The 27,707-nt window shown below is 41.9% G+C and overlaps 2 protein-coding genes across 3 annotated transcripts in view; one reads left to right on the top strand and one right to left on the bottom strand.

Moving 5' to 3' along the window:
* pccb (propionyl-CoA carboxylase subunit beta) overlaps nt 1-2,945 on the top strand; it is a 5,829-nt gene extending 2,884 nt beyond the window's left edge. The window contains exons 8-15 of the mRNA XM_031310297.2: nt 1-114; nt 227-308; nt 400-523; nt 734-841; nt 1,321-1,421; nt 1,585-1,683; nt 1,769-1,868; nt 1,997-2,945. The exon at nt 1-114 is cut by the window's left edge and continues 7 nt beyond it. Of these exons, the coding sequence (XP_031166157.1) occupies nt 1-114; nt 227-308; nt 400-523; nt 734-841; nt 1,321-1,421; nt 1,585-1,683; nt 1,769-1,868; nt 1,997-2,118 (850 nt within the window). The 3' untranslated portion in view covers nt 2,119-2,945. The remainder of the gene's footprint in view (nt 115-226; nt 309-399; nt 524-733; nt 842-1,320; nt 1,422-1,584; nt 1,684-1,768; nt 1,869-1,996) is intronic.
* Nucleotides 2,946-4,831: 1,886 nt separating this feature from the next.
* Nucleotides 4,832-27,707, bottom strand: part of stag1a (stromal antigen 1a) — a 51,267-nt gene continuing 28,391 nt past the window's right edge. Inside the window, exons 1-31 of one of the 2 annotated variants that reach the window (XM_035994523.1) lie at nt 25,370-25,398; nt 24,856-24,976; nt 24,477-24,632; nt 24,102-24,198; nt 23,883-23,959; nt 22,101-22,305; nt 21,166-21,317; nt 20,851-20,924; nt 20,466-20,589; nt 20,193-20,291; nt 19,962-20,041; nt 18,987-19,094; nt 17,668-17,782; nt 17,090-17,207; nt 16,533-16,636; nt 15,771-15,863; nt 15,151-15,444; nt 14,903-14,973; nt 14,113-14,281; nt 13,213-13,305; nt 12,146-12,320; nt 11,162-11,301; nt 10,722-10,823; nt 10,428-10,576; nt 8,916-9,044; nt 8,598-8,800; nt 8,022-8,190; nt 6,034-6,150; nt 5,766-5,880; nt 5,528-5,608; nt 4,832-5,007 (exon numbers count right to left, since the gene is read on the bottom strand). In XM_035994523.1, the coding sequence (XP_035850416.1) occupies nt 4,984-5,007; nt 5,528-5,608; nt 5,766-5,880; nt 6,034-6,150; nt 8,022-8,190; nt 8,598-8,800; nt 8,916-9,044; nt 10,428-10,576; nt 10,722-10,823; nt 11,162-11,301; nt 12,146-12,320; nt 13,213-13,305; nt 14,113-14,281; nt 14,903-14,973; nt 15,151-15,444; nt 15,771-15,863; nt 16,533-16,636; nt 17,090-17,207; nt 17,668-17,782; nt 18,987-19,094; nt 19,962-20,041; nt 20,193-20,291; nt 20,466-20,589; nt 20,851-20,924; nt 21,166-21,317; nt 22,101-22,305; nt 23,883-23,959; nt 24,102-24,198; nt 24,477-24,632; nt 24,856-24,976; nt 25,370-25,398 (3,783 nt within the window). In that variant the 3' untranslated portion in view covers nt 4,832-4,983. Of the gene's footprint in view, nt 5,008-5,527; nt 5,609-5,765; nt 5,881-6,033; nt 6,151-8,021; nt 8,191-8,597; nt 8,801-8,915; nt 9,045-10,427; nt 10,577-10,721; nt 10,824-11,161; nt 11,302-12,145; nt 12,321-13,212; nt 13,306-14,112; nt 14,282-14,902; nt 14,974-15,150; nt 15,445-15,770; nt 15,864-16,532; nt 16,637-17,089; nt 17,208-17,667; nt 17,783-18,986; nt 19,095-19,961; nt 20,042-20,192; nt 20,292-20,465; nt 20,590-20,850; nt 20,925-21,165; nt 21,318-22,100; nt 22,306-23,882; nt 23,960-24,101; nt 24,199-24,476; nt 24,633-24,855; nt 24,977-25,369; nt 25,590-27,707 lie in introns of those variants that run through there. The other variant, XM_031310295.2, reaches the window with a different exon arrangement.

The raw sequence follows: 27,707 nt of genomic DNA, 5'->3' as shown, positions 1-27,707 counted from the left end.
TCACCATGCCTTTGAGAATGACGTTGAAGCCTTGCTCAACGTGCGAGAGTTCTTCAACTTCCTGCCGCTAAGCAATCAGGATCCCGCCCCCATGAGGGAGTGCCACGACTGCAGGTAACCAATCACCTTGACCTCCACTTTACAGACTCACCAATCGGCAAATAATAATGGGAGAATATCTGTTTCTGTTCCAACTCCCGTCTGATATCTGGTCCCTTTTTTCCAGCGATCGTCTGGTACACTCATTGGACACCATCGTCCCGTTTGAGACAACTAAAGCCTATGACATGTTGGACATCATTCAAACAGTATGTGCGCACACACTCTTAATATGTGCAACCACGTCTCATTTCAATCCTGAAAGAAGTAAACATTTCCTTTCTTCATGCATCTGTTCAGATAGTGGATGAGAGCGACTTCTTTGAGATCATGCCCAGCTACGCCAAAAACATCGTGGTGGGATTTGCCCGCATGAACGGACGCACTGTAGGCATTGTGGGTAACCAGCCCAAAGTGGCTTCTGGTAAGTGAAATAATTGAAGGGCCAAATGTAAGAGGGTCAATCAGAAGGTATACATTATCAGTGTTATGTGAATAAGGTCATTTGCATTCCGTATTTTCTTTTTTTAAATTATATACACAAACGAACCAAGTCCCAAAAAGAACATGGCACGGGAACAAAGACATTATTCATTGATTAATAATCTAATCTAATTTCTGTCTTGTTTATCAGGTTGTTTGGACATCAACTCCTCAGTGAAAGGAGCCCGCTTTGTACGCTTCTGTGACGCCTTCAATATTCCCATTATCACCTTTGTGGATGTGCCAGGCTTCCTGCCAGGTATTCTTTGAAAATCTCAGTCCATTAACATCGGCTGTATCTACATGCACGGAGTAATCCAACTATTGGCCATACTCTAGTTTATATCTTAATCAGGTTAGGATATTTACCGACAATTCTCTTCGGAGTCTCTCTGCTGCCATGAAAAACACAATCAGCAGAATGTTTTTGTCTACCTTGTCTTGTTCACAATCTGACTGCACAAAAGCAGGAAAAGATGTAGCTGCCAGCTCAGGGAAAAGACATAAGAAGCTCATAGATACAGTAATAGAAAATACACACCACAGTAACAAGTTTCGCTATGGTAGAAAGTCAGGTATCTATATCATAAATATTGGCTGACCTGGCTATATTATGTACTATACACACAAACTGAAAACTAGCTTCCTTTACATGTAAGCAGAAATTCCCTGTCGCATTAAAATGCAGCTAGTCACATCTGACCATGCACTCGCACTCATTTTAACGGTGGTCAACAGGTACCGCTCAGGAGTATGGAGGCATCATCAGACACGGAGCCAAGCTGCTCTATGCCTTTGCAGAGGCCACCGTCCCGAAAATAACCATCATAACCAGAAAGGTGTGTGTGTGAACAAAATGAGAAGAGATACAGTAGATGTGGAAGTGCTGGAAGTCAACGTTAAAAGTTTGCCAAAACACAAATGGGGGAGGAAAGTCAGAATAAATGTTGCGCACTGTGTATTTTGATTTAAGACATATGATTCGATGTTTGTGTATCCCAGGCTTACGGAGGAGCCTATGACGTGATGAGCTCCAAACACTTGAGAGGAGATGTGAACTACGCCTGGCCCACAGCTGAGGTTGCTGTCATGGGTGCCAAGGTACAAACACACTAATTCCTTCCGTTTGTCTCTTTTTCTGTCGTTTGATTTGACAGTGTGCGTGGGCCGTTTCCTTCTTTCTCAGGGTGCTGTTCAGATTATTTTCAGAGGAAAAGAGAACCAGGCAGAGGCAGAGGCTGAATACGTGGAGAAGTTCGCCAACCCCTTCCCAGCTGCTGTCCGAGGTAAACTTTCTCGCTTCTTTATTATAGCTCTCCCAAAAATCTACATTCTCGTGTGTGTGCTTAAACTCCATACGCTGATGTATAATGCATTGTGCACTTGTTTCTGACTGGACAAATATTTGCTTTAGGTTTTGTGGATGACATAATCGAGCCATCGACCACTCGCAAAAGGATCTGCAGAGATCTGGAGGTGCTGGCCAGCAAGAAGCAGATAAACCCCTGGAAGAAACACGCCAACATTCCTCTGTGAAACACACCCAAACTGTTTCCACATTAACACTATCTAATGGCACTGGCGGAGGGATTTTCCTCATGTTGACTTTACGTCCAAAATTAACTGCAGTGGTATCCCGTGATGACAACTTGGGTACTGCCAAGCACATGTTTGTTTGTTTTTGTCATTTACCACTCCACTGAAAGCAGCACATAAAGATACACTCCCTGATTTTGTAAGTGTTTAATAGCAGCCCCAAAGTTCCCTTCCAGCTCACTGATTATGTTTTGAAATATAAACTGTGTTAAAACATCAACCTTAGGCTTTGGGGGGGATTTTGGGGGAAATATTACTGCTCTGTTAACAAAATCAGCATGTGTATCTTTACAACTTTAGCAGTGATGTGCAAGACGTTAATGGGAAAATCCTAACACATTTTACAGAACCTGAATGGAATAATAGTGGTCACACACGCTGAAGGTTATTGTCATGTCAGTAGTGGCCATAGTGGTCACTTTTTGGGTTGGATTTGACATTTTGAGAACTGGATTGTATCTGAAAGGGCAGATTACACGTCACTGATAAAACTGATGACATTTGACTGAGGAAACACAGGCAACTAAGATGATAGTCTTAGTACAAACATGCTGTAGTCTGTTGCCATGTACAGCATTTCCAACATTGTGAACGTACTGTATTGAGTCGTTGAGGTTTCTGCTGTGTGTACAGTAGTTTGCGCTTTCAGACACACTCCCTGTGTTTGGTGTCCTACGTTAAGGTAAAGAAAAGTCATCCTTACAACCTGGAACTGTGCCTTTCCTCTCTGGCAGGCTCTGCCATTTGTAAAATAAATGGACTCAATATCATGTGTTTTCTTTACTTTTACCAATGCAATAGTTTCTGTAGTCAAGTTGCAGTGTTTTTTTTATATGTATGATGCATTTCCACAGTATTTGTTTTAAGGATACAAGCAAAAACCGAAGGTATACCAAAATTTGGTGGTGAAATGTTCAAACATTAAAATAAATACAAAAATATATTTCAGAATAGTTTGGGAAATACACTTAATCGTTTGATTATCGCTACAGTTCTAGTCCACTACAGTTGTTTTGAACACTTGACGTAAAACAGAGGCACACACAAACACTGGTCCATAAATCGATTACAGATTTTATTTTATTAAAAAGAATTTGGGTTCACAGAAAAAAAAAAAACAGGCTTTTAGAGGATTTAAGGGCAACCGATGTCAACTGCACTGCAGAAAAGATCCAATTGTCTCTGATATTTACAGGACTGCCAAACCAGCCAAGGAAAAGGTAAATGACTGATTAACCGACGGTGGGTGAACAACGATATGGCTGGAAACATTCAAAAAAACATTCAAACAAATCTGTTAGACATAGAAATCCATCACTGCACGGGATTTGAACAATGGTAACAACAAATCTTAAAACTTCTTGGATCAGTTAAACACTGAAGGCGGGTGTAAAAACGTTAATTGATTTGAACTGTAAAATGAACAAACCTAACAGATAATCTGCTGTAATACTAAACTGTGAAACGATTACAATCAGACCATACAGCGCTTAAAAACTGGTATCCCACAGCAACAATCTGAGCTTGGTAACCGTTCGATATGAGTTACAGGTGTAGGGGAAGGGGCTGGAATATACTGTAAGTATGTAGGCCACAATTTGGCAACAAACGAGATACATATTCAAGAAAAAGCTGTACAAACAGACAAAAACAAAAACACACTTGATTTAAAACTTTAGTACTAAAGCTACAGAATTCAAAATATGTTTATTGTCTTTTTTTAAAAACCTTTTAAACTTCAAAAAGCCGTAATTCAAGGGTGGGTGTGTGTGTTTGTGTGTGTGTGCAGAATGTTTCTGAAATCTGAGAGGGTAGAGGCTTCTGTCGGAGAGATCGGTTTAAGGGGGCGTGGGGGGTTCGCGTTTGCTTTGACATCACACACAAGACAGTTACACCACTTCCGCCAGGTCTTCAGCTGTTGACCTCAGTGTGCATGTGCGACTACTCAACCATCATCACCACAACTTTACACACACACACACACACACACACACACACACACACACACACACACACACACACACACACACACACACACACACACACACACACACACACACACACACACATCACACACACATCACACACCAGCACCAGCACGGACTCAGATGGTGAACAGAGAAAGAGGAGAGGCGTTGGTGGGTGCTTATAAGAGCAAAGATATAGATACACTTAGTATTGAGATCCTCTCTATGTTGGATTTAACCAGACGGATCAAAGTGCGACACCAAAAGAAGGGGGGGGGGGGGCTGTACAGAGTGTTACGCTGCTCTGTGCTGCTGAAACGGGAGCGGAACCAAACAACTGTACATCTGTGTAACGGGGAACCGTAAAAACTGTGAGAACTCATCGGCCCGGCAGACGGATTACTCAGCCGGACGGCCATCCGAGCTACCGCTAACAACAAGAGCTAAACCAACAGGCTGGAAATGAGGGGGAGGAGGAAGATTTGGAGCAAGACGAAGCTCTTGAATAATCCGGACTAGACTTTGCAGAATATTCTGGACCGTGCGGCCCGCCTGATAGATCAGAGCCGGTCCTCGTTCCACACTTCAAGGTGAGATCCAGCCAATGAGGGATCCATCAGTAGATCCACTTGACACACATCCTTCCATCATGTCGTATAGAGAGAGAGAAAAGTACCTCGACAATGTTTTTTTTCTTCTTCTTCTTAAGAGTTTGATTGGCAGGTTATCTGGGTTAGACGTCCCAAATCCCACCCCGCCCCCACACCCCCACCCCCTTCTGTTTACTCCTAATGTGGATCCTGATCTGACCTGATCGGGATCTTTGCCTCTTCCCAGATTAGAACATGGGCATGCTGAAACCCTGGAAGAATGGAGAGGAGAGCGACTGTCAGACAATGAAAAACAGAAAACATCTCAGCTGCAACCCTGCAGTAAGCAGTATGCATGGCTCTATGCCACAGTCTTTTTTTTTTAATTACCACTAGGGGGCGCCAGTGTTGAAAAGTTCACATTCTACACACAGTGGCTGATGGGAAAAAAGGTCTAGTTTCATTATGCGTGACATAATGTATGTCATTTGACATTACTGATTTACACATAGGGCTGCAACTAACGATTATTTTCATTATGTATCTTTAAGTGAACAATTTCCCAGAGCACAAAATCTTAAAATGTTTGGTTTTATTTAAAGATCTTCAGTTTACCATCACAGGCGGTAAAATAAAAAACAGCAAATGCTCCCATTTTAGAGGCTGGAAGCCAGGAATTTTTACTTTCTTGCTTACAAAAATGACAAATGATTATCAAGATAGACGTTGATTGATTTTGTGTGAATTGGCTAATCGTTTCAGCTCTACTTACTTTCTCGAAGTTTTACTTACCGACTCGTCCTCAATCATTGCTGCAGAGTCAAAGAAGTCTGGTCTTAATTCTGCTCTTTCACGTCTGTTCCTCGATGGCGGCTGGGAAGGACAAAAATTAAGACAATTAATTAATTTATAATTAATAATAATATATATTATAATAAGAAAAATAGTGAATTAAGACGAGGATCTTTATTATTTATATTATATTCTGTTGCATTTCACAATTGCGGTGAGAGAAAGTTAGGTTACTGACCAGGTCGATCACCATAGTGTCTTCAAACTCCTCGTTCATGTCTTCCAGCTGGCCCCGCGATGACATCATCACGTCCTCGAAGATGGGCTCAGCGTCATCCTCCATCAACCCACGTCTGATGGGAAAGGTCATTCAAAGTAAGACAGTGGAAAAGAAGCAGCATATCTATCAGTTTATCCTCTTTTTTTTATTATTGGTGGTGGCTCTCTTATTTAACAGAGGACTGACAGGAAACATGGTGGAGGTATGAAGCCGGGATGGCACTTACACAGTCTGCCGGACGCCCTGATTGCTGCGTGCCTTGATGTAGTTCATGCCCGTCCGGTCCTTCCTGTTCACCTCCTCCATCTTCTGCTGGCCGAGCCACGACATCTGCATCTGAGGACTGGAGACAAACACACCGTCAACATACTCTTTGATATGACTGCTATCCAGACAGCTAGCTAGACTATCTGTCCAATCTGAGTTTTCTCTTGCACGACTGAAACAACCTTAGAAAGTACATGTTCCACCAAAACAAGTTCCTTCTTGAGGCTATTTTGCAGCGGCACTGTGGCTCTGTCGGGCACTTAGTGACGCCCAAGACGATTGTGATTGGTTTAAAGAAATGCCAATAAACCAGAGCACGTTTTTCTCCTATACTATACTGACTAGCCAGACCCTCCTCCGCAGCGCTGTTGAGGAAGGTCTGGCAATGCGTGACTACTTCAGTAATGCACAGGTTTACATACAGGCTCTGACACACCAACCTGACGACCGACCGTCGGCAGAAAAGGCAGTCGGACTGATCAGTCTCCCCGAGTTGGTCAAAAAAGTGCCCCGGAACACACGACGCCGCCGACTTGAGCGTACGTTCTGCGCGTGCACAAGACATAATACGTCTCCATAACAGCAGGCCCAAAAAATGAAAACCGGCAGCTGATTGGACGAACGCGTCACGTGTGTCTGGCTTCTGGAAAAAGAGACGTGGTCCGTCGCTGTCTGGAGGATAACTAGCCAGTTGATATCGCGCGTGTTTCCGTGAGAACAATCGCCATTTCACCGTCGCGTGTGCGTCGGAGTTTGTCAACAAACATGCGGCAGCTGGGGCATGCCCGGGCAGAGACGGGGTGACTGGACTTACCGGAGTGTTGGGATACGGTGGCCAGAGAACATTTATATATGTTTCTCTGTCCTGTTCTTCACATCAGTGAGGCTTTCTTCTCTTGTTTCAACGAAGTGAATACATGACGAAGTGACTGGAACTATCATCACCTCTCGCGCGTGGATTCTCAATGTCCCGGCTGTTGCCTGTTCTTTGAGTTCTTTTTTTTAATCACTACACGCGGTTCACAATACACGGTTAGTTAGCGTAGTTACACACAGTGAAATTACATGTCCTGTTTTTATTTCACGCATACTATCTGCTGGAGTGTGTGAAGCTATGGGCTGAGCTCTGTTATCTCAGCGCAGTTTTGGAGAAGAGTTGTCGGGCAGTAAAACTGTTTTTTTTTTTTTAAATAGTTTAATGAGCTTGAAATTGCACATTGCAACTGTTATTTTGAAAAAGCTGGTTATTTATTAATAATGTATTATTATTTAAATGTAATATTTAGTGTAGCGTGTAGTACGGAGTACTATGCACTACACCAGTGGTTCCCAACCTGGGGTCCCCTAAGGGGGGCGGCAAAGATCACAGGGGGGGCGCAAGTCTTTATCTGGTTTGAGGTTGAGGTAAAAAAAAAAAAAATATTTGCACATGTTAAACAAATTATGATAATACACTAGAATATATAATGTATACAAAAGTCTGTATAAAAACTATATATTTTTGTTCTCACTTAAACTTGTAGGCAGGCTACTTAGTAGGCCAAACCTCCGGGACCTCTTCACCTGTGGCCCTTGCTGTCATCAGGTCAGCTGCTAGCTGCTATCATCCTCGTTTTTCCTGCCGCCACGGCATCACTATTTTATGAACGAAACATGGCGGAGAAACGTAAAAGTGCTGATAGCTCCTCTGTATCAAAAAAGAAAGTAAGGGAAAGTTACCTCAACTTTGGTTTCGGAGGGGGGGCTCAGCTTTTCTTAGACATAAGTAGGGGGGGCGCCAAGGAAAAAAGGTTGGGAACCACTGCACTACACTAATCTCATCCGTCTTTAAATGATGGAAAAAAAAAAAAAAAATCAGCTGTGACGGATGAACTACAGAGTAAAAGGTAATTCGCAAACCATTTTGTGTTAATGTGTGTGTGTGCGCGTGTGTGTGTATACACTCACTTGTGTACGAAGTCGTTCTCTGATCCGGGTTCCGAGTCTGGGTCGGGCATGTGTTCTGCTGGTCTGTTCTCTCGGAGGACTGTTGACGTGAGCTGAGGAGTCTGCAGCGCTCCCGGTGTCTGAAGAGTGTCATTACGCAACATCCACAAGCCCTCAACACTACTCTCTTCTGAAAAATGAACACACACAGTATTATATAATACACAATAGTATACATATTTTATTTTGTTATATGTACTATGTCCGTAGGTTGTATATTTGTATTCTACACTTGTGTATATATATGTCCATTCTTTTCATTCCTCTAAGTATATTTTTGTGTAGGTGTTCTGGTATTTTATTATATTATTATTATTATTATTATTATTATTATTTATTATTTCTAGTATATTTCTTGTATTTTCTGTATGTAACTTGCTGCTGTTGCACAGTAATCTGTCTGTCTGTCAGAGAGAGTTCACAGTGTCCATAAGACAACAGCAGATAATCATGAACACACAGATTCAGTGCAGCACAGCCAACCCAAATAAACCGAGTAACCCTAATCTGTGTCTGTGCCTTTGTCTCCGTCCTCACCCTCGATGCGTTTCTTGTGTAGCGGCGGCCGTCCCTTCTTGCTGCGGACGGAGCCGGCCTTGCTGCTGGAGCCCGACGTGACAGACATGTGGTCCTCGTCTCCACCCGTCAGCAGGCTGTTCCTGTAGGAGATCAACGGCAGCCACACGTCCTCCCGACGCTCTGACATCGACTCGGACATGAACTTCTCCAGGTACGAGTGGCTGAGGAGACATGCAGCATTTGTTTTTGCATAATTCATTTATTTTGAAATTGAGTTATACATGTTTTAAGTGACAGTAGGAAGAGAAAGAAAAAAAGATGGAAGGGAGTACTTACACTGTCTTTTTGTCTTGGCGGATTAGCTTGGAGGAAAATTCACTCAGAACCTCCAGGAAGGCCAGGTTGATAGGAGGAAACTCTGGTCCTCGAGGATTCTGGTATTTAAATGCAAACTCTATGCCATCCCTGATACGAGAGAGAGGTAAAAAGTAGACAAAGAGAGACAGTAAGAGTGAGAAAAACAAGAAAAGAGTAAAAACAAAAAGAAATGGAGAACACAAAGTGATTGACAGACACCAAAAATGACATTAATGGAAACACTGGTCACTCTTTCGACTCGCTAGCAGAAAATATTTGCATACATTAAAGACAAACTCTTGACTTCAATTTATTATATGTTAAGCTAATCTCAAAATATAAAAGTAAAATAAAAATGTCCACTCTTACCAGTGTTTTAGCAACTTCTGCAATTTCACCTACAGCATCCTGTTTTTGTAATGGTAGCCAAAGTTTGCACTGATGAGTGGGGGCTGTAGTACCGACTGAGCAAATATAAATCTCTCATGCTTAATGCACTCTTTCATTTTAAAACAGAGACCTCTAAAAGGTTTTGTCCTTACTCTTGATTTGAATAAACATCAGTTTGCCTTTTCCCAGTCAGATTTAGTCCTGACTTCCTCCAACCATTTAAGGACCCGAGTTGCATTTCAGAATACATAAGTAGGCTAGATAACTTCAAAAAGTGTTATTACTGAGGTGTTAATAAAAACATGACTGAAACAAAATGCACACCTCATTTTCACATTTTTATTTACGGATTGAAATCAGCATCACTAAAATGCAGCACAGTCATCTGCAGACCGTCAGATCCCCTCGTAGATTAAACCAGAGACGGTTTAGAACAGAGAGACGCCCCAACTCAGAGTAGCTTCCTGTATCTGTCACGTGGGCCGCGCCTCTTTAGGAGACAGGTGGTATATAGGAAGGTGTATAAGTGTGTGTATATTGATTCCGATGGGAGAAGTGAACGTGAACACAGATTAGGACCGATTCTTTTGCCCCATAGTCAAGTAAATATTGTAGCCATTCTTGACAAGCCACATATCTCCAGAACATTCTGACACTAAAATGCCGGACACATCAGGAGAAAATGAACTTTGACACCTGTTTCTGTCTCAGGACCAAACTCACGCGAGATCTGGCAACACAGAGAAGGTAATGTCAACTAATGTTCGTGAACGCCCTAACAAAACTAATCTATGCTAAATAGGTCTTGTAGCTGTGACAATATCTAATGTTAGCAAAAGAAAAAAATGATAAATTATACAAATTGAACTTCTTATCCATCCACACGACTTTCACTACACTTTCAAACGAGGCCACGCCCCTTTAGGAGACAGGAAGTGTGTACTGTTTCATACCATTGGCGCTGCTTGAAATGCGCCATCTTTAGTATACATAGAGGATCTTAAACTCATTTTAACCTCAGCTAACTCATTCTTAACTTCCTCCATGTCTGATTACAGACCAGTCTGTTGCCCCTAGAGACCACAGCATCAATGGTCTTACTTGTGCAGCGTGGCGACAGCCTCCCTGGTCTTGATCTGATCCAGGCCGAAGGTGAGGGCGAAGCGGCGGGCCAGCTCCTTGATGCCGCTGACGTGAGACGACGTTCGGTCCAAGTTGGGCCCCTGGTCCTGCAGCAGCTCGTTGAACAGCTGCAACACACACACACACACACACACACACACACACAGTGTTTGTGGGTGTGCACACTAGAGCGCTCGTAACTTAAAGAATGCACTATCTCAAGCCACGGAGCTGTGCATGTGGCCTGTAATACTGTCTTCACCAGTGTCTCACCTGCTGCAGGCTGAGGATGAGCGTCTTGGCACAGAGAATCTTGTCCGTCTGTCTGGTTTTACTCAGGGTCTCCTTGATGATGTCGCCATAATCATTATAATACTGAGGCAGAGAAACCAAACAGTTAAACACATGAAATATGACAGTTTGACGGTGCATTTATTCTGATATCTACAGATTTTCACCGAAATTTGCAACCAAAACCAGAATTTATGTTAAGAAAATTTGACTTCCCAACTAGGTTACCCCCCCCCCCCCATTTATTTCACCTGCATTAAACGTGCAGTATACTCGCCGTTCCTGACCTGCCGCGCGACAGTGTGACATCATGGGAGCGCCGTAACTATTTAGCCGACTTCCAATTTGTATCAGTTTCATGCTGCCTCTTTATTTTATGTCGATAATGTCCATATTCATATCAAGTACAGATGAACAGTCACCTTCATGTAGTGTTTGAAGATGTCGGCAGCAGCGGGCATGTCTACGATGTCGTAGATGATGAGTTTGCAGAAAGCCGCGAGGAGATTTCTCCTTTTGTGGAGAGCCTCGATCTTGTTGGCCTCGTCTTCCTCGTCTCCCTCTAGAGGTAGACAGAAGGGGAAGTGAGGAGGAGGAGAAAAGGAAAATATCATATGAATAGGGGCATTTTGTTGATTCTTCAAACTATCTTCAAGCTTAACTCAATTCCTGAAAACAATGTGCCTGGACCCAAAACTCATACACACTTAAATTTAGAGTCTTGGTGAAGCCCAAAACGATGCAAATGATGTATAAAGTCAAAAGAAGAATGGTTCCAGACTGGATCCAAAGGCTGTTTCGGATTAGGGAGAGCAAGTATGAACTAAGGGGAATGTGCATGTTCACAAAGATAAAGATTAGAACAAATGTAAAACAAAGATGTATCTCGGCAAAAGGAGTAAACGTGGAATCTTTTAGATGAGGAAATGAAAATGTGTAACACGCTACAAAGATTTAAAAAAATATATATATATTAAAAAAGAAGATGCTAAACAAATATAAAAGTGAGGCTTGTATGGCAATGTGCATATGAATGGGAATGTATTTTGTTTTGTTTATTCTGTTTTGTTTCATATCTTCTGTGTGTTAATATGCAATATGTATATAACATACAGAAATCAATAATACATATAATATGATTGATAAGATGCTGAGGGACCTGAGAACAAAATATTAATAAAATATAATGTAAAAAGAGTAGGTGTAATAAGCAAATGCTTCAACCTACACCTTTTTCGGTCAGTATTGATTATAAACGGGTTAAGCTGAATTAAGGCGACACTTTCTTTTTACTTTTTTACAATATATGTTATGTATGTGATGTTGTGTATCTATGTGATCTAAATAAACTAAACTAAAAAAACTCAACTGAAAAACTAAACAAGTGCCTGGTAAGAAGCTCTCACCCATGCTCTGACTCTCATCATCCTGGTCGATGAAGACGTGGTCCAGGACGAAGTTGAGCAGCTCGTTCTGCAGAGTGCTGTCTGGGTTGAAGACCAGCGGCTGGAGGCCCTCCCTGCCGCCGGAGACCAGCTGGTGACTGAAGATCATCAGCAGGTCGCAGAGAAGCATGAACGCCTGCACAAGAGGCACACACCAGGAGTTATGACTGGATGAAAAGAAATTCCCAATTCGTGCTACAACAAAAACTTAAGACCGATTTCTTGTGATAACAGAAAACATGCTTAGTTTTGTCGAAATAAATATATACATTTTTTTTAATGGGTCAACAAAAACATTTCTGCCTATTGCCCTCTTTAGTCTGTTAGAACATCAAAATAAATTGATCTGTATGTTTTATGGAAAAAGAAAAACTATTTCATTCATCTATTAGGGGTGTGACGAGACACGAGATTTTAACACTATTTTAGAGAAAACTTCAATGACGAAATATGGCTGGAGAAATAGTCTGTTATTCAATTGAAAGTCACAAAATGAAACGCAAGCACTGTGAAAGGTTTTGCCACAAACTCAAAATAGCTTCTCTCCTGTATAACTAACTTCTTGAGACCTAATAACTGCGGCGTTTCCACCAGGAATCCAAAATGCTGCCACAAAAAAACTTTAAAAGTGGCAGGTAGTGTTATGTACTTTCCCTCTGTGATAACAACAAATGTATTTCACTTGTACTGACATTGGAACCGAAATCGCGAGAGAACTTTAACCTCGGCGAGAAACATCGTCACGTTTATAATACCGCGAGATCTCGTCACACCTCTATGTATCTATGTATCTAGAAGGACCACGGTGTAGCAAACCTTGAAATGGTTTCATCATTCAAGCTGTCATAACATATCACACACTGTGACAGTCGTGTTTTATCTGTACTGAAGACTGTTTCTAGTTTTTAAACTGGTTCTGGTCTCCACAATCCAAAAACCTTTCTGACAATAATGCACACATTTTTATCACGTCTAATTCTTAAGTGGATGTGAAAGTGTGAGCAGTCATACCAGGTGTGTGACGTTACCTGTTCTTTGACTGGTGTGTTGACATTGGACAGGCACTGCTGGCACACGGCCAGGAAGGACTTTACCACTCTCCTGAGAGCCACCAGGTCATCCTACACACACACACACCATTAGTGTTACAAATAATGACTTCAATGGAAATCGATATTAAACAGCAGTTTCAGTCGGGCTAAATGTCTGCAGTGAAGTAATCCAACTTTAATGATTTCATTTAATCATCAATTAACTTCATTGAGGCTGAAGAATCAATACACTTTGTGTTGACACTGGTCGAGTCTGTCAAAGGGCTCAGAGAGCACTAATAAAGATTGACTGACGATGATCGGGTTTTGTTTCCGTTTTTATTCTTGGCACATTGTCAGCCCAGGCCATATTACATCTGTATTCTGTATACTTCAAATGATCAAATGAGAAAATAATAATCTTTAGTAGTAGCTCTAGTTAATGGTGAAGAATTAAGTGGCATTTAATGGGGAATCTTTAAGCTGCTGTAGGTCAGAGTGTAGAACTTAAGCTAAAATTACCCCCTTTTCAACTTAAAATACTGCACTGCAGGAAAGAGGCAAATGTTCCCCAGCAGTGGATTAGGGGTTAAACTATTTTAGAGGTATGGGCTTTGGTCCACCACAAAACAGCAGCCACGGGATCTGATGCCTCTGTGCGGTGTTTAAGTGTTAGATGAGATGGATTGGGGGTAAGCCCCTGAATTGGGGGGGTAAGCATCCTGTCTGATAATGTGATGATTTTTCACATCTAAGCTGCCCCTCTCTGCAGAAATACAGATAAGCTCCTGTCCCTCTGGGCCACTGATGCTCTGACACAGCAGCCTTAACTCTGAGGATAAAGCTGGGATCTGAGTGTGCGGTGTCAAAGCTCTGTCAGTGATGTGAGTCCAGCACCTTGCTGGGAGCCCCCTCCGTGATCTTGACCAGCTGCCAGAGGACGGAGTAGTGGGAGCACTGCAGGGCCTGGACGGCTATCTGCTCCGGCATGGAGCCCTGCTCGATGCCCGCCTTCAGCAGCCGGTAGCAGCTCCCAAATAAATCCCACCGTGTCAGGTCGTGCGCACTGAGTCAGGAAACAAGAGGAAAACACACTAGGTTTCATAGAGTACGTTCAGTCATCAAGCTCATTTGGTAGATATTAGCATCCAGTGCTTTCAGTCCGTTTTACATAACTTAAAAGAGTATGTTTTGATATGGTGTCAAAACTCAACTGGTACTACACAAATGCTTATATACGTTCTCTTAGGATGGATGGATGGATGGAGTGTGAGGTTTCACTGGTCTCACGATTCGATTACGATTATCCTGTCAACGATTTGATAGCCCGACGCATCACGAAGCGTCACCTTCTCAATATTATTTATTGCTACGCATGGTTTTCATCAACAAATTCAAGCAGTCAGATATAATTTATATGAGCTCCCCTTTTTATTGTATCTGCTCTTAAAAAAGACACTTCCTGAATGTAGCGACCAGAAAATCAACATCAATAATCAATTATGGTCTGTCACTGCATTGATGCAGAATCATCCATGTCCGCATCACGATGCATAGATGCAATGATTCATTTCTACACCCCTGATGGATGGATAGAGAGAGAGAGAGAGAGAGAGAGAGAGAGAGAGAGAGAGAGAGAGAGAGAGAGAGAGAGAGAGATAGATAGATAGATTAGAGAGAATCTTACTTGTGGAAGGCCGTGAGTCTCTTGAGCATGGATAAAACATTGTAGATATCGTCGTCATCGGCCTCCTCAGCCTGCAGATGAACAAACACCTGTTTGTACACGACTATGCTGATATTATATGTATGCGTCTTAGCCACTAGTGCACCTTAAAACTGTGTATTTCTAATCATCCACACTTCCTGTGCAGCTTGAGACTGAATTTCAAACACATGCTCCATGGCCAACACCGGCTACGCGTCCCGTCGTACCTCCTGCAGCAGCTCCTCCACGGAGTGAGCGAAGCGATCCGTCATCTCGTCGATGAGCTGGGAGCGGGCGATGTCCACGCGGTTCATGATGGTGTACTCCTCGGAGCACAGGATGCTGTAGGTCTTACTGCAGGCCTCGAGGACATCCATCTCAATGTGCTTATCCACCACCAGCCGGATCTGCTTCAGCAAGGCGTCCAGGTGCTTCTCCATGCGCCCCGCGCTGTACACGTCCAGGTCAAAGAACTGAGGGATCTGCAGCAGGTTGGCTACCTTCTCCGAGTCGGCCTGGTACTGTGGAGAAGGAGAAGGGGAGGTGGGAATTAGATACAAGCAGACTTCTAGCATACAGAAACAAAAGTCACAAGCAGATATACAGAGGCAGGAAAGAGAAAGACAGATTCCCAGTTAGTAAAATGGTCGATTACATTTTAAGTATTTGGCCAGCACACTTGTCCAGAGTGGCATACATTCAATAAGACTTCTCCTGACTATATAACACCCTGAATAATTATTTCGACAAACAGATCAGTCACTCAGCCCACTCATTAATCAGTGTCACTGGCCTCTCCGTTGCTGGCCCTGAGCAGACTGCAGGCTGGTCTTCAGGAAGCTCTTACCTTGGACAGAAGCATGGGCAGAGCCATGATGAAGTGCTCTGTCAGTTTGTTCTTATCGTCTATCTGGGTCTTCCTCTCCTTTGCTGTCAGCACCTGGACAAGCAGACACAAAACGTAAGGTCAAATGTAGCACTAGGTAGAAAAAAGGGCAATAAAACAGTGATTTTGTGTTCAGAGGTAATATCATGTCCTTAGATTATGACCGGGAGAGTTATTCGTGTGTAGAAAAAAAAATCTGCTTTTGCCGCTGTCCGCAACCCATAAATCTGCCAAGGACACTATTCCTTGCTGACAATAAATAAGTAAATCCATAAATAAACAAATGAGCAAACAAGCACACTCTGTTCAGTTGTTATTTTGACAAACTTAGCAAGATTGGTTAACTCTTATATATATTTGTTATATATTTGATATTTTTAGTGACACATTTTTTAATTTAACAACGCTTTGGATTGTTTCTCTCATTGTCAAACCCACGACAAACGGATACTCGTCAACTTGATCCCCTGTCAAACGGTGGGCATGGTCTTGTAACATACATTACGTCATGGAAATATCTCTTTATTGCCTATGGTCAATAAAGTGTTATCTTCTCTTATCTTTGAAAATTGGCAGATTACGACTGCCACATCTAAATTCAGACAAATGAGTTCTCTACACGGTATCTAATAGCATCCACCTGCTCTCTCATCACATCAGTCTCACTTCTACTCAACTCGTGTACAACGAATGCTCAAAACATAGAGTGTATCTTTGACCTACCCGTTTGCCGGTGCCTCTGCCAACAGGTGGGTGCGCCTCTGCTGCCTGTCGGATGGTGCACACCATCAGCTCGATCAGAGCGCTCTCCTGTCTGTCTGACAACACTGCAGGGACAAGACAGAAAGAGAGAGCGAGAGAAAGAGACAGATAAAAAGAGGAGAGAGAGAAACAAAAGGGAGCATCAGATTGTCAGCAAAGGTCAGAAACAGAGAGAGGGATTCAAAAGAGAGAGTTTCAATGAGTTTCACTGCACTACAAGCAACATAATCTTTTTAACCTAACTTTACTTTTACTTAACGATTTTATTTTTTTAGAACATAGCTATGTTACTTTACGTTACTTTATACAATTATTGACTCACTCTTTTCTTACTCTTATTTTTAGCTTGAATTTGAGTGTGAGCAACTGCAACTGAACAGCTTCCCTCAGGGGATCAATGAAGTATTCTGATTTTGATGAACAAGATTTTTTTTTTTTTGCTGTGATGTTGTCCTTGACAAGTGACCTAAATCTATTTCATAGGCTTAAAGAGAGAACAGCAACAGTGTGCGTCTTACCCTCCTCTCCCTGCACGGCCTCCTCCAGCAGAAGTTCAGTCATACATTCCCAGTCTTTCAGCAGCTCCTGAGAGCTTTCCCACAATGAGTCCACCAGGTAGGCTGCATGCTCGTGGAGCTACACACACACACACACACACACACACACACACACACACACACACACACACACACACACACACACACACACACACACACACACACACACACACACACACAATCAGGTTTTGCAGGCATTGTATCAAATCTTACCGCTGAAATCCACAACTTTTTTATCAACTATACTACAAAGATGGTGACATTTCGTATTAGCAGAGTGAAATGTCATCAAGCAATCGAGTCAAATGTGTAATATTATTTACTTTATTGTCACTGTGAAGCAGGACAGGACCTGAGGATGATTCCTTTTATCATTATTAGAGTCTCCAATGATGCAAATGTGACAGTTTCAGGGTTTTTACCATACTCCACCACACCAAAAGGATAGAATATCAATATATTATTTAAAAACGGCAAAGGTTTTTTTATCATAAAAATAAAGTACCTTTTGTACTCAGTAAGCGTGAATCATGTGTTACCTCACTCTCCAGGAAGAAGAGCACCAGCATGCGGATGAGATTCCCGTTGGGACTGCTCCTCCCTCGGCGCTTAGCCAGCGCTTCCTCTGCCTGTGGGTCATGACGACTGAACAATCTGACACACAGGGAGAGACAAAGGGTGATTGAGAGAGAAATGGAGAAAAGGTAAATAGACAGAAGCAGAGATTGAAAAAGAGGAAAGACAATAATAGAGGCAAATAAGATAAGACATTCAAAACTAGGGATGCACCATATGAGTACATCTAATTGCGATTATTTTGACTGATATTGCAATATGATTGACGATATTGGAGGGAATGATCGTTTTTGTACCATTGTTCTCATTTTCATTGAAAAATAATAAATGTGTGATTTTTGCGAGGATCTGTTAAGGCATGGATACCCGACCTGAGCCCGCCGGGCCGGGCCGGGTTCGGATAGATATTTAGAAATGATGGTCGGGTTCGGGTCGGGCTCGGTCACATCAGCGCGATAAGGCATTTGTTGTAAAATGGTGCTGCGGCTCCTTTAAGAGAGCTCAGTGTGTGTGTGTGTAAAGTGGGAAGAAGAGAGATAGAGAAAAGAGGAAGCAGAGTGTAGATGCGACCGGAGCAGAGTTGGTGGAATAAGTTTAAGTTTTGTACACAGTGTGTGCGGTGTCCGAGATAAACCCCAGACTGAAAACCAAGTTCATTCATCTGCTCACCAGAAACGGGGTTTTAACCCCGACGTTATATAACATCGGCCCTGGAGGTAACGAGTCTCCCCTGGTTTTCTGATCACGGTCGGAATCGAAGCAAGCAGGAAAGGTTAACACATTGAACATTTTAAATTAAACAGCTTATTAACGTGCGCTTGTTCCCCCATGTGCGCTGATGCCTCATCTGTTGACATTTCCGAATGCCTTCCAGTTGCTTAATAAAAGCAGGCTTTCCACACAAACAAACGTACATGTGTCATTAGTATGAGAAAAAAAAACAACGAGATTTTAACTGTGTCGTGCTCGGACATAAATATCATAATGCCTGTCGGGCTCGGGCCGGGTTCGGACGGAAAAATTCGGCCCGATCCAGGCTCTAGAATCTGTACCAAACAAAGATTTCTTCTTTAGTCTGTAGGATAGGATTTGTAGGCCAGGACGTCTCTGCAGCACCACAATACTTCATTCAGAATGGTTTGACACATATTTTGCCTTTAACAATATATGTGTTAATATGTCCCCCCCTCCCACCCAAGATCCAACTAAAAGTAAAGCTCAACATCATTTCAAGTCAGAATTATTTTAGGGTAAATTAGGAGCGACATCAGGACGGACTAACTTCCTGTGCAGGAACTCTCCAGCAGCAACTGCCACCGGTCGGTGGGCAGAGTAAACCAGGTGGTACACATTCTCACAGTCCTCATTGGACAAGGCGTCTTCACTGCCCCTGCAACAGATAATCACAATGAATTACACAAAAGATTCAAACATTCAAAAATAGAGTGTCTCCTCAGCAAAAATGAGGGAGTTTAAGAATCAAAAAATAATTATGTAGAACTTTAAGCTTCGCAGTGTTTCCTTTAGGATTTTTTTTTAGCAGTGGGGGCAGGTCTGTCCGAACAACAAACCCCCCCCTCCCCAGGAACTATAGGGCACTTAATATCTACAACAGGTCTACACTTAGAACGGACCCACCGTGGTGACGTTTTGGTGGAGCTGTTTGTTTAACAGTCGACTCGGAAGAAAGCGATCGTTTTGACAATAAACTACATCAACAGAACAGTATGTGGAGTTAAACTGGACGGGCCCAATAACCTCTGAATAGTTCTACTTGTTGTTAAATTGCAATGTGAGCAGCAGCCAACGGGGTGCATTATGTCGACAGGATCATTTAAAAGACAACCGCGACTAAATTTTTTGTACAGCCCTATTTCTGATACCGTGGTGGCAGAAATTTTGCCATGGTGGGCCGCCACTACAAAATCAACATAGAGGAGACACCGCTTTGTTCAGTTGAAAAAAGAAATCCACAACAAGAGTTACAATAAAACTAAGTATTAAACATATGACGTGATATTTGTGGGCCCAAGTGTGATGATGATTACAAGTGAACTGACCCTGTAGAACAACCCTAGTTCAGTTTCTGGATGTCAAAGCTCAGTGCTCTGTCCGTCCCCATCCCGCTCTGAAGCATCATGTCTCCAATATTGACTCCGTGACCCAGAACATGTGCACTTTTAATGACTTGACAGTTATGTGATTAAGACCCATTATGAATGAAGTGTAGGCATGAATAAGCATTGAAGTTACTTACTGCAGGATGAGTGTGACCAGTCGGATGGCCTCCACAGCCACATCATACTCCTTATCCAGCGTCATCGATACGATACGGTCCTGTCAAAACACATATATTTGAACGGGAAAGAGAACTGGAGTAAATAAGCAGAAAGGCGACAGAAATCATAAAATCTAAGCATTACTTAGTCATACTGTTGAATATCTTCAAACTAGTCAGGATTCGTATTTTCATTCTTGCGGGTTTTACCTTGAAGCGGTTAGTGAACAGCTCTAACTTGGGGAACAGTTCTCGGTTTGTGTACAGGTTCTGCAGAGCCTTCAGGCACTTCAGACGCACCTCTCCTTGCTGAAAAAGAGGGAGACAGCTAAAAGCAGATTCTGGTGGGCTAAAGGTTTACCATTCTGTCTTTGTGTAAACATCATCAGACCCATTGAAATCAATTTTAAAAACATCTTCAAGTCTTGAAGAAATGTGAGACAACAACAAAACAGTCAGGAGGTGGTATGACTGTGTGCTCACCCTATCGTGTAGTGTCCAACCAACATATTTCAGGTAACTATCATTAAGAAAAGCATCGCTGTACATCTTCATCCACACTCCTATCTCCTCGATACAGATGGCTCGGATTTCAGCAATTGCATCCCTAGAAAATAAAGAGTACAATCACCATCATCATTATTAGTATTGTGACAAACAAGGCTCTGAACTGCTCGGACAGACAACATTTAATTAAATCAGCCCGGTGCTGTCTGATTGTTAATTATCAACATTATCAATGTTTGTGGTCATTAGGACTGGCAGTGGGTGGCTGGTAAGCATCACTACAATCAACTGAAGTAACATTGCCTTCTACAAAATTACAAATAGCAATAATTAAATCACCACCAACATGCACAAAGTGTACCTGTAGCGATGCACAAAGATTCCCTTGAAAATGGAGTTCATCATATTCTCTATTTCATCTTGGTTTTCTTGAAGCTGCAAAGAGAAAACATTTTAGGCAAGACAGTCTGTGGACAGGTCATTTTTACAAACATTTTGATATACAGCGGAATATCCCAACAAGCTAAACAGTGATAACAGCTGTTATTCCTAATTAATAGAGCACATCACAATACGCTGAGTTGAGCGAAAATCCCAGCTCTATGCATGAAAATTCTGCATAAAAAGCTTTCTGATATCTATCAAATCCGAAAAGTCACATCAAACAGCAGCCAACCTCCTTCCTCTTCTGCAGCAGCAGCTCCAGCTTCTCATTGGCTCGTTTGCCGGCTATCTTGTTCCTCTCGGCCTCGTACTGTCTCTGGGTGTTGTCCTGGTGAATGCTCAGGTTCAGCGCCACGTTCACCAGCGCTGTCATCAGCTTCATCGCTACGCAGAGACAAAAAGGCACATATTAGGCTCAGCTATACGTTTTCCAAGCGGCGAATACATTTTTTTTTAAGGTTGACAGTTTTTAGTTTGATTTATAACAAAAACCCAAGAACATACAGCTCACAGCATGAACACATCCCCTCCCCCCCTTAACCCCACCACTCGTCATCACCACTTACTCTGACAAAAATTAAGATGAAATAATAACCATAATATTTAATATAACTCAATAAAATGATAACAAAATAGACAATTGTAAACCACATACATATTGAGAAATACATTTTTTATGTGACATTGTCTGTCTTACCTGCACACAAGTGTAGATTCAATTGTACAATATCAAGTTTACAACACAGGAATCACAGCAAATCTTTTTTTGAATTTTTATTGGGTCAATTAAAATAGTATGAAAATAGTAAAAAATAGTATGCAAATATGGTATATCAAAAGCATGAAGATGTAACAGGGAATGCTGTTGTCACACATACGTGACAATATATGGTTCCTCAAAACAAACAACTTTATAATTGACGGGTGGCGTTTCTACGGGTGGTTAATCTTGTTTCGTTACTGCTTTATTCTCTTTACACTTGGGACCTTTATTTATTATCATTACCTGCCACTTGTAAGATGCTACCAAAAAAAAAACATTAGTGGTGTTATCATTTACTGCCGGAACCATGGGGAGGTGTCTGTAACTCACTTAAATACTGTTTAGCAACGTGCTGTGCTTATGGTTATGATAAGAACTGTCCTTAAGAAAGCTGGTGTCATTACCTGCTAATGTGGAGGTGTGTCTGAAGGCTCGCACTTGAGAGTCCGAGAGCCCGGTGAGGAGGGAGATCACCGTGTCCATCATGTACTCGTCGTAGATGATGCTGTACTGACACTGGCGGATCAAAACGCTGATAAACTCGCAGAAGTTGTAGCGAAACTTCTTCCACAAGGGCCCTGGCATGGTGAGAGGATAATCCCCGCTGTCCTGTTGACCGAAACATAGTGATCAAAGAGACTTCATTATCGTCTATCAGGATGATCTGGTTCAAGGCAATGTACTGCAAAAGTCTATTGAATCATTCACTTCGGTATCTGAGTTGCTTTAAAGAGATATTGGCCCTCTTCTGCTCAGAATTTTATTATCTAGACCAGAGATCTTCAACAGGGGGTCCTGGACCCCTAGGGGTTCCTCAGAGTTACTGTTATTTGTTGAAAGTTTATTCAAAAATGAAAATTTCTTAACATGAATCCAACATATTATTAGCAAATATCAATCTGATCATCACCACACTTGGGCACACAAATATCACATCATATGTTTAAAACATTTAGTTTTATTGTAACACTTATTCTGTGGACCCCTGACCTACACTGTTTCCGAAGCTGATAACAGGTTTATAATTTACAAGTGCCCACATCAGATTTGTGTCTTGAAACAGATGGATTTTTTGCTGCGATTAAACCACTGGTTGTCATAGCCGTGACACAGATGAGTGTATGCTGAGGGACATGTTTTCAGTGACATGGACTCTTGTTTTGTTTTGTTTTTATTCTGGCTGCTTGCTATGATTTTCTGGGTGAGCTTAAGAACACATTTGTTACCAATGAAGGAGACCCGACCCCCTTTTATCTGTTTAACCACTGCCATTTGTTTGTTATTCTTGATTCTGTCAAAAAAAGTGACAGGTGGTGAGAATCTGGTAAAGGAATAAAGTAAAAACTGATGTGAGAGGTCAGAGTGATTTTTATATTTTGTTGTGCACATTGCACGTACCTAAAAATACCTTATTTACTGTATATTCTGTTTAGGCTTTAAAACCTATGCCGCATTCACACAGCCTGCGTCGTCCGTCAGACAGTTTGGCAAAATTGCAGCAACAGGAAACATCACTGCCTTTATCGCTGCCACAAGAAAGTTTTAAAACACTATGAAGGGGGGAAGAAACGAAACAAAAGCACTGAACTGCCCGGGAGTTTGTGTAATAGCTGAATGTTTTCTGCAACATTAAAGCCCTCGCTTGTCTCTTTTCTTTCTCTCTCTGTCCTGTGAAATGAAGATGCCTTTAAGTGTAGTCGTAAACGTTGAGATCTATAAAAGGATTTGACGGAAAACAGTAATTGTGAAATGCAAAGTCTACTTGTGCTACATTGGGGGGTTAAAGAACACAACAGGACAACAGGCAAATGGGCCATTTGTGACACTCCCGCACCGCCGGACTACCCTGCAGTAGTTATTTTGCACATTACATTTTGCAAGTAAACTCTTATTTTGTCTTGTGTTCTGAAGGGGAATTAAAAAGGTATTAAGGGAGATTTCACTGTTCAAGGTGTTTTTCACATTTTCACATTTTTTTAAGTTCAATAAATGCAACAACTTTCCAAAAGTCAATGAGTAATCGTGTTAAATAATCGTGATTTCAATACTGACCAAAATGATTGTCGATCAAGCAGCCCTAATAGACAGGCAACATATTTCCCTTGCTGGTAAATACAGCAATACATCCTCGCAGCCAACTACAAGACAACAATTTCACTTGAACATGAATTACAGCAGACAGTTACCTCATCAAACTCTTCGGTCATCTTGCGGATGATCTCTGCGTTCTGCATGTTCCTGAACATCTCAATCCTCACAGTGCCTGGTTACAGAACAATGACGACAGGATTTAAATCAAATTCACCTTTGTTATTCCAGTTGTTTGACACATGTATAAAAAATGACGGATATCAGGGAATGATTGTTGTGATTGAACTACGTTGCCGTGGTTTCACTAGTCTTACCTTTGCACCCTGAGCACTGGATGAAAAAATTGATGAGGTCCAGCAGCGCCAAGTCTCTGTCCTGTTTATACGACTCGATCCACTCATCCACCACAGACTATACATACACACACACACACACACACACACACACACACACACACAGAGACACACACACACAGACAGACAGACAGAGCATTAACAACCATAGTACAGGGGACTGACATGAGCTCCCCCAAAGGAGAAACATGAGTGCACGTTTATAAAAAGAAACATTGTGTGAGATATAACCAGAAACAACTGAATATATTTGACTGAATAATGCATGTATTTTACAAGCTTACATGTTGAGTATGGATACTTCTAAAAATGAAAAACACAACTTGATTCACTCACCTGCATGGCACTCTTGCCGAGTTTGACCACTTCAAACAGAGTGACGGGGTCTCCACCGTCTCCATTATGTTGAGCCACGCCGTTGGCTTTCCCGCGCCCTCTTGCTACGCCCACAGCTTTTTCCGCCGGTGTCTTCCGAGGCTTTTTATTGGTCGTCTGTAGTGGACGGAGATGTCAATAACACGGAGGAAAAAAAGAACACCCAAACACATTCTCACGACAAACATAAACATACACAAACATACATACACTGCATGCACTCGCTCGTACAATTACAAACACAAAAACAGAGCGACACATATAAAGTCTGATTGTTAACCAGGCTTCTCTCACTCATTTCCTCTTTCTTAACACGCACTCCACTGACACAGAATCGTACCGGGGCTTGTTTTCCAGGCCTCCCTCTCTTCTTCTTGCCTTTCACCTCTGGATCTTCAATCTCACTCATGCTCATACTTAAGCCCACTGCGTCTGTTGCCCCAGACTCATTGGATGAGTCCCTGAAAGCACGAAACACAAAAGACTTGTATGCATACGAAAGCTACTACACTTTATGTAAGAAACCACGAACCAAACCTACCCTACCTAAGTATTTGTTTAACTGAGGTATAAATATCAACACACTCACTTGTGTTTTCACATACTGTGCAAAGATCATATGTTTATGTAGACACAAATGTGAGTCATTCACAATTTTAAACAAAGGTTTAAGTACCAGGTTCATTCGGGGCCACAGAGGGGTAACCAGTAACATCCACGCTAAAATAAATAACTCTGATCTACAGTACAAAAGTACAAAGAGCACCACTTTGGAAGTATTTTAAAGCTTTTTTTCCTGCTGTACTGTGAAATGTATGCAATTTCTTTTTCTCTGAATTGTGTGTTTCACTCACTGTAGGACAGGGAGCTCCGAGGTGATCATCCTGGTTAGTGGGGCTGGCGATGGGGTGTGTAACTCTGTTAATGTGCGTCTTCAGGGCTGAGTGTGTTTCAGGTTCAAAGATGGAGGCACAAGACAGCAGCTCGGTTGGGGGGAAAGTTCTGGAAGGGCGGGGAGAAGAGGCTCCAGGACGGACTGCACTCAACTTGCTGGCACCTAACTCTTATCAGCTCCTGGAAAAGACACAGAGAAACGGAGAACATAATTATTAAAACATACATTTCAAACCAGTAACAACCATAAGTGATAGAGAGGACCTGTTGCAGCTGTAGCTAAGCATGTGCACATAAACAGAAATCGGATGTAGATATTAAAGGGAAGTTATTAAAGAGGTAATTAAGTGATCGCCTCAAATAACCGATGATTTATTAAATAAAAACTGTGACACATGGTCACACATGGTTTTTAACATTAGTTAACATGGGGCAGTTTATTTGATGTGTGAAGGCTCAGTGTCCCAAGTGTTGCAATTGTAAAACGTCAGTGAAAGCAGAGAGAGAGAGAGAGAGAGAGAGAGAGAGAGAGAGAGAGAGAGAGAGAGAGAGAGAGAGAGAGAGAGAGAGAGAGAGAGAGAGAGAGAGAGAGAGAGAGAGAGAGAGAGAGAGAGAGAGAGAGAGAGAGAGTTCACTCTTTTACTCAGCCTGTGGAGGTGAACATGGGGAGAGGAGGACACCAACTGGCCACTTTTAGAACTACAACAGCAAAATATTATGGGGCGTGTAGTGAGGATTTGTACACAGGAGTGTTGTTGTTAAAACTATGTCAGAATTACCCCTGAACATTGTTAGAAATTTTACCATAGCACACAAACTACTGTAAGTAGACTTCCTGTATTAAATGAAGAGTAAGATCGGCTTAAAGTGTGATATTACACCATTAGAAACTTTTGAAAGTAAAATTATACAAAAGGCAGAGAAGTGCTATGACTTAATGTCCTCTGGTTAAAAAAAAAAAAAAAAATTAAAATTAAACAGTCTTTGTTAGAGAAAGGCTTGAGATAAATATGATTTCCAGAAATCTTTTTTATGAGTTGTGAAAATTGCCAGGTGACACAAATGATGCAAACTCAATGAAACAACGTCAAAATGCCTTGCAGGCAGAGCTGAGAGTGAGGGAAAATTCACAGTCGGCTAAGTTAACTATAACATTATTATTGATCTGTTCATATGCTAATGAGAGCAAAGAGCAGATGAGGAGCGATACCACTCTTAACCACAAGAGGCAGTATGATCCACAAAGTCCTCTGGCCAAAGTCAATCTTCAAACTGCTTAATTGAGTGTTAACTGGGTAAAGTGGGTTTAGAAAAATCACCCAACACTCATTTAACTCACAGCTCACTTCCTGTCCAGTTCTGTTCACCTACAAAGTGTTTTAAGGGTCTATTTTCCCCAGAGTGTGTGTGAGTGTATATGTGTGTGTTTGAAAGTAGGTCTGGGCAACAGTAGGGGGCAGGCTAAGAGAGTGTGTATTTAAATACAATCTTCAACACAGTTTTTGTACTGAGGAATAGCATGGGCAGGAGAGCCCCCTGTCACAGTCACACACACACACACACACACAGAGAGACAGAGAGCGAGACAGAGAGAGAGAGAGAGAGAGAGAGAGAGAGAGAGAGAGAGAGAGAGAGAGAGAGAGAGAGAGTCATCTCTTTCTGGCTAAGTGTTCACACACAGCCAGGCTGTCAGGTGAACAAAGGATTTCAATTGTTACAACTACAGAGTCTATGTTTAAAGGTAGTACTCCTGTGTGGTGTTAAGTTGGTTGTAATATTATTTCATAAAATCAGAGGCAGAAGGCTGTTAAGAGGCTGGGATTTGACCCGCTTGCATGCACTTGAGCTTCTGATCGATTTTGACACTTGATATAACTGCTGCAAAGACATTAAACCTACATAAGAATATAGGATGGATGCGTAGGAGGAAGATACTAATGTGGTTGCACGTATAAACGGTGAAGGAAATAATCCTGGACGTCTGTGGAACAGCATTCGAAAACTTGGATGAACAGGGCTGAACTTGCAAACTCCCACAATAAAGATGACAAATCCACCTGCTTTTTAAAATCTTTATATGTAACATGGAGATGTTCTTGCCCCCGGGCAAACATAGCCCAAACTATGCTGAAACTCAATTCAATTGTATGTGATATAAACTTCTTAGGTGCAAAACTTCATTTAGATGCTGGCATGTGATCAGGGGAAAAGGGCAGTACTTAAAATTATGGAAGAGAAACAGTGAAACGTAACATAGAATACCAGAATAAAATATTGAAAATATTATATAATATAAAT

This window comes from Sander lucioperca, chromosome 18, assembly GCF_008315115.2.
Source record: "Sander lucioperca isolate FBNREF2018 chromosome 18, SLUC_FBN_1.2, whole genome shotgun sequence".
NCBI lineage: Eukaryota > Metazoa > Chordata > Actinopteri > Perciformes > Percidae > Sander > Sander lucioperca.
Note: the sequence above shows the minus strand (reverse complement) of the source record. Positions and strands in the feature narration are given on the sequence as shown.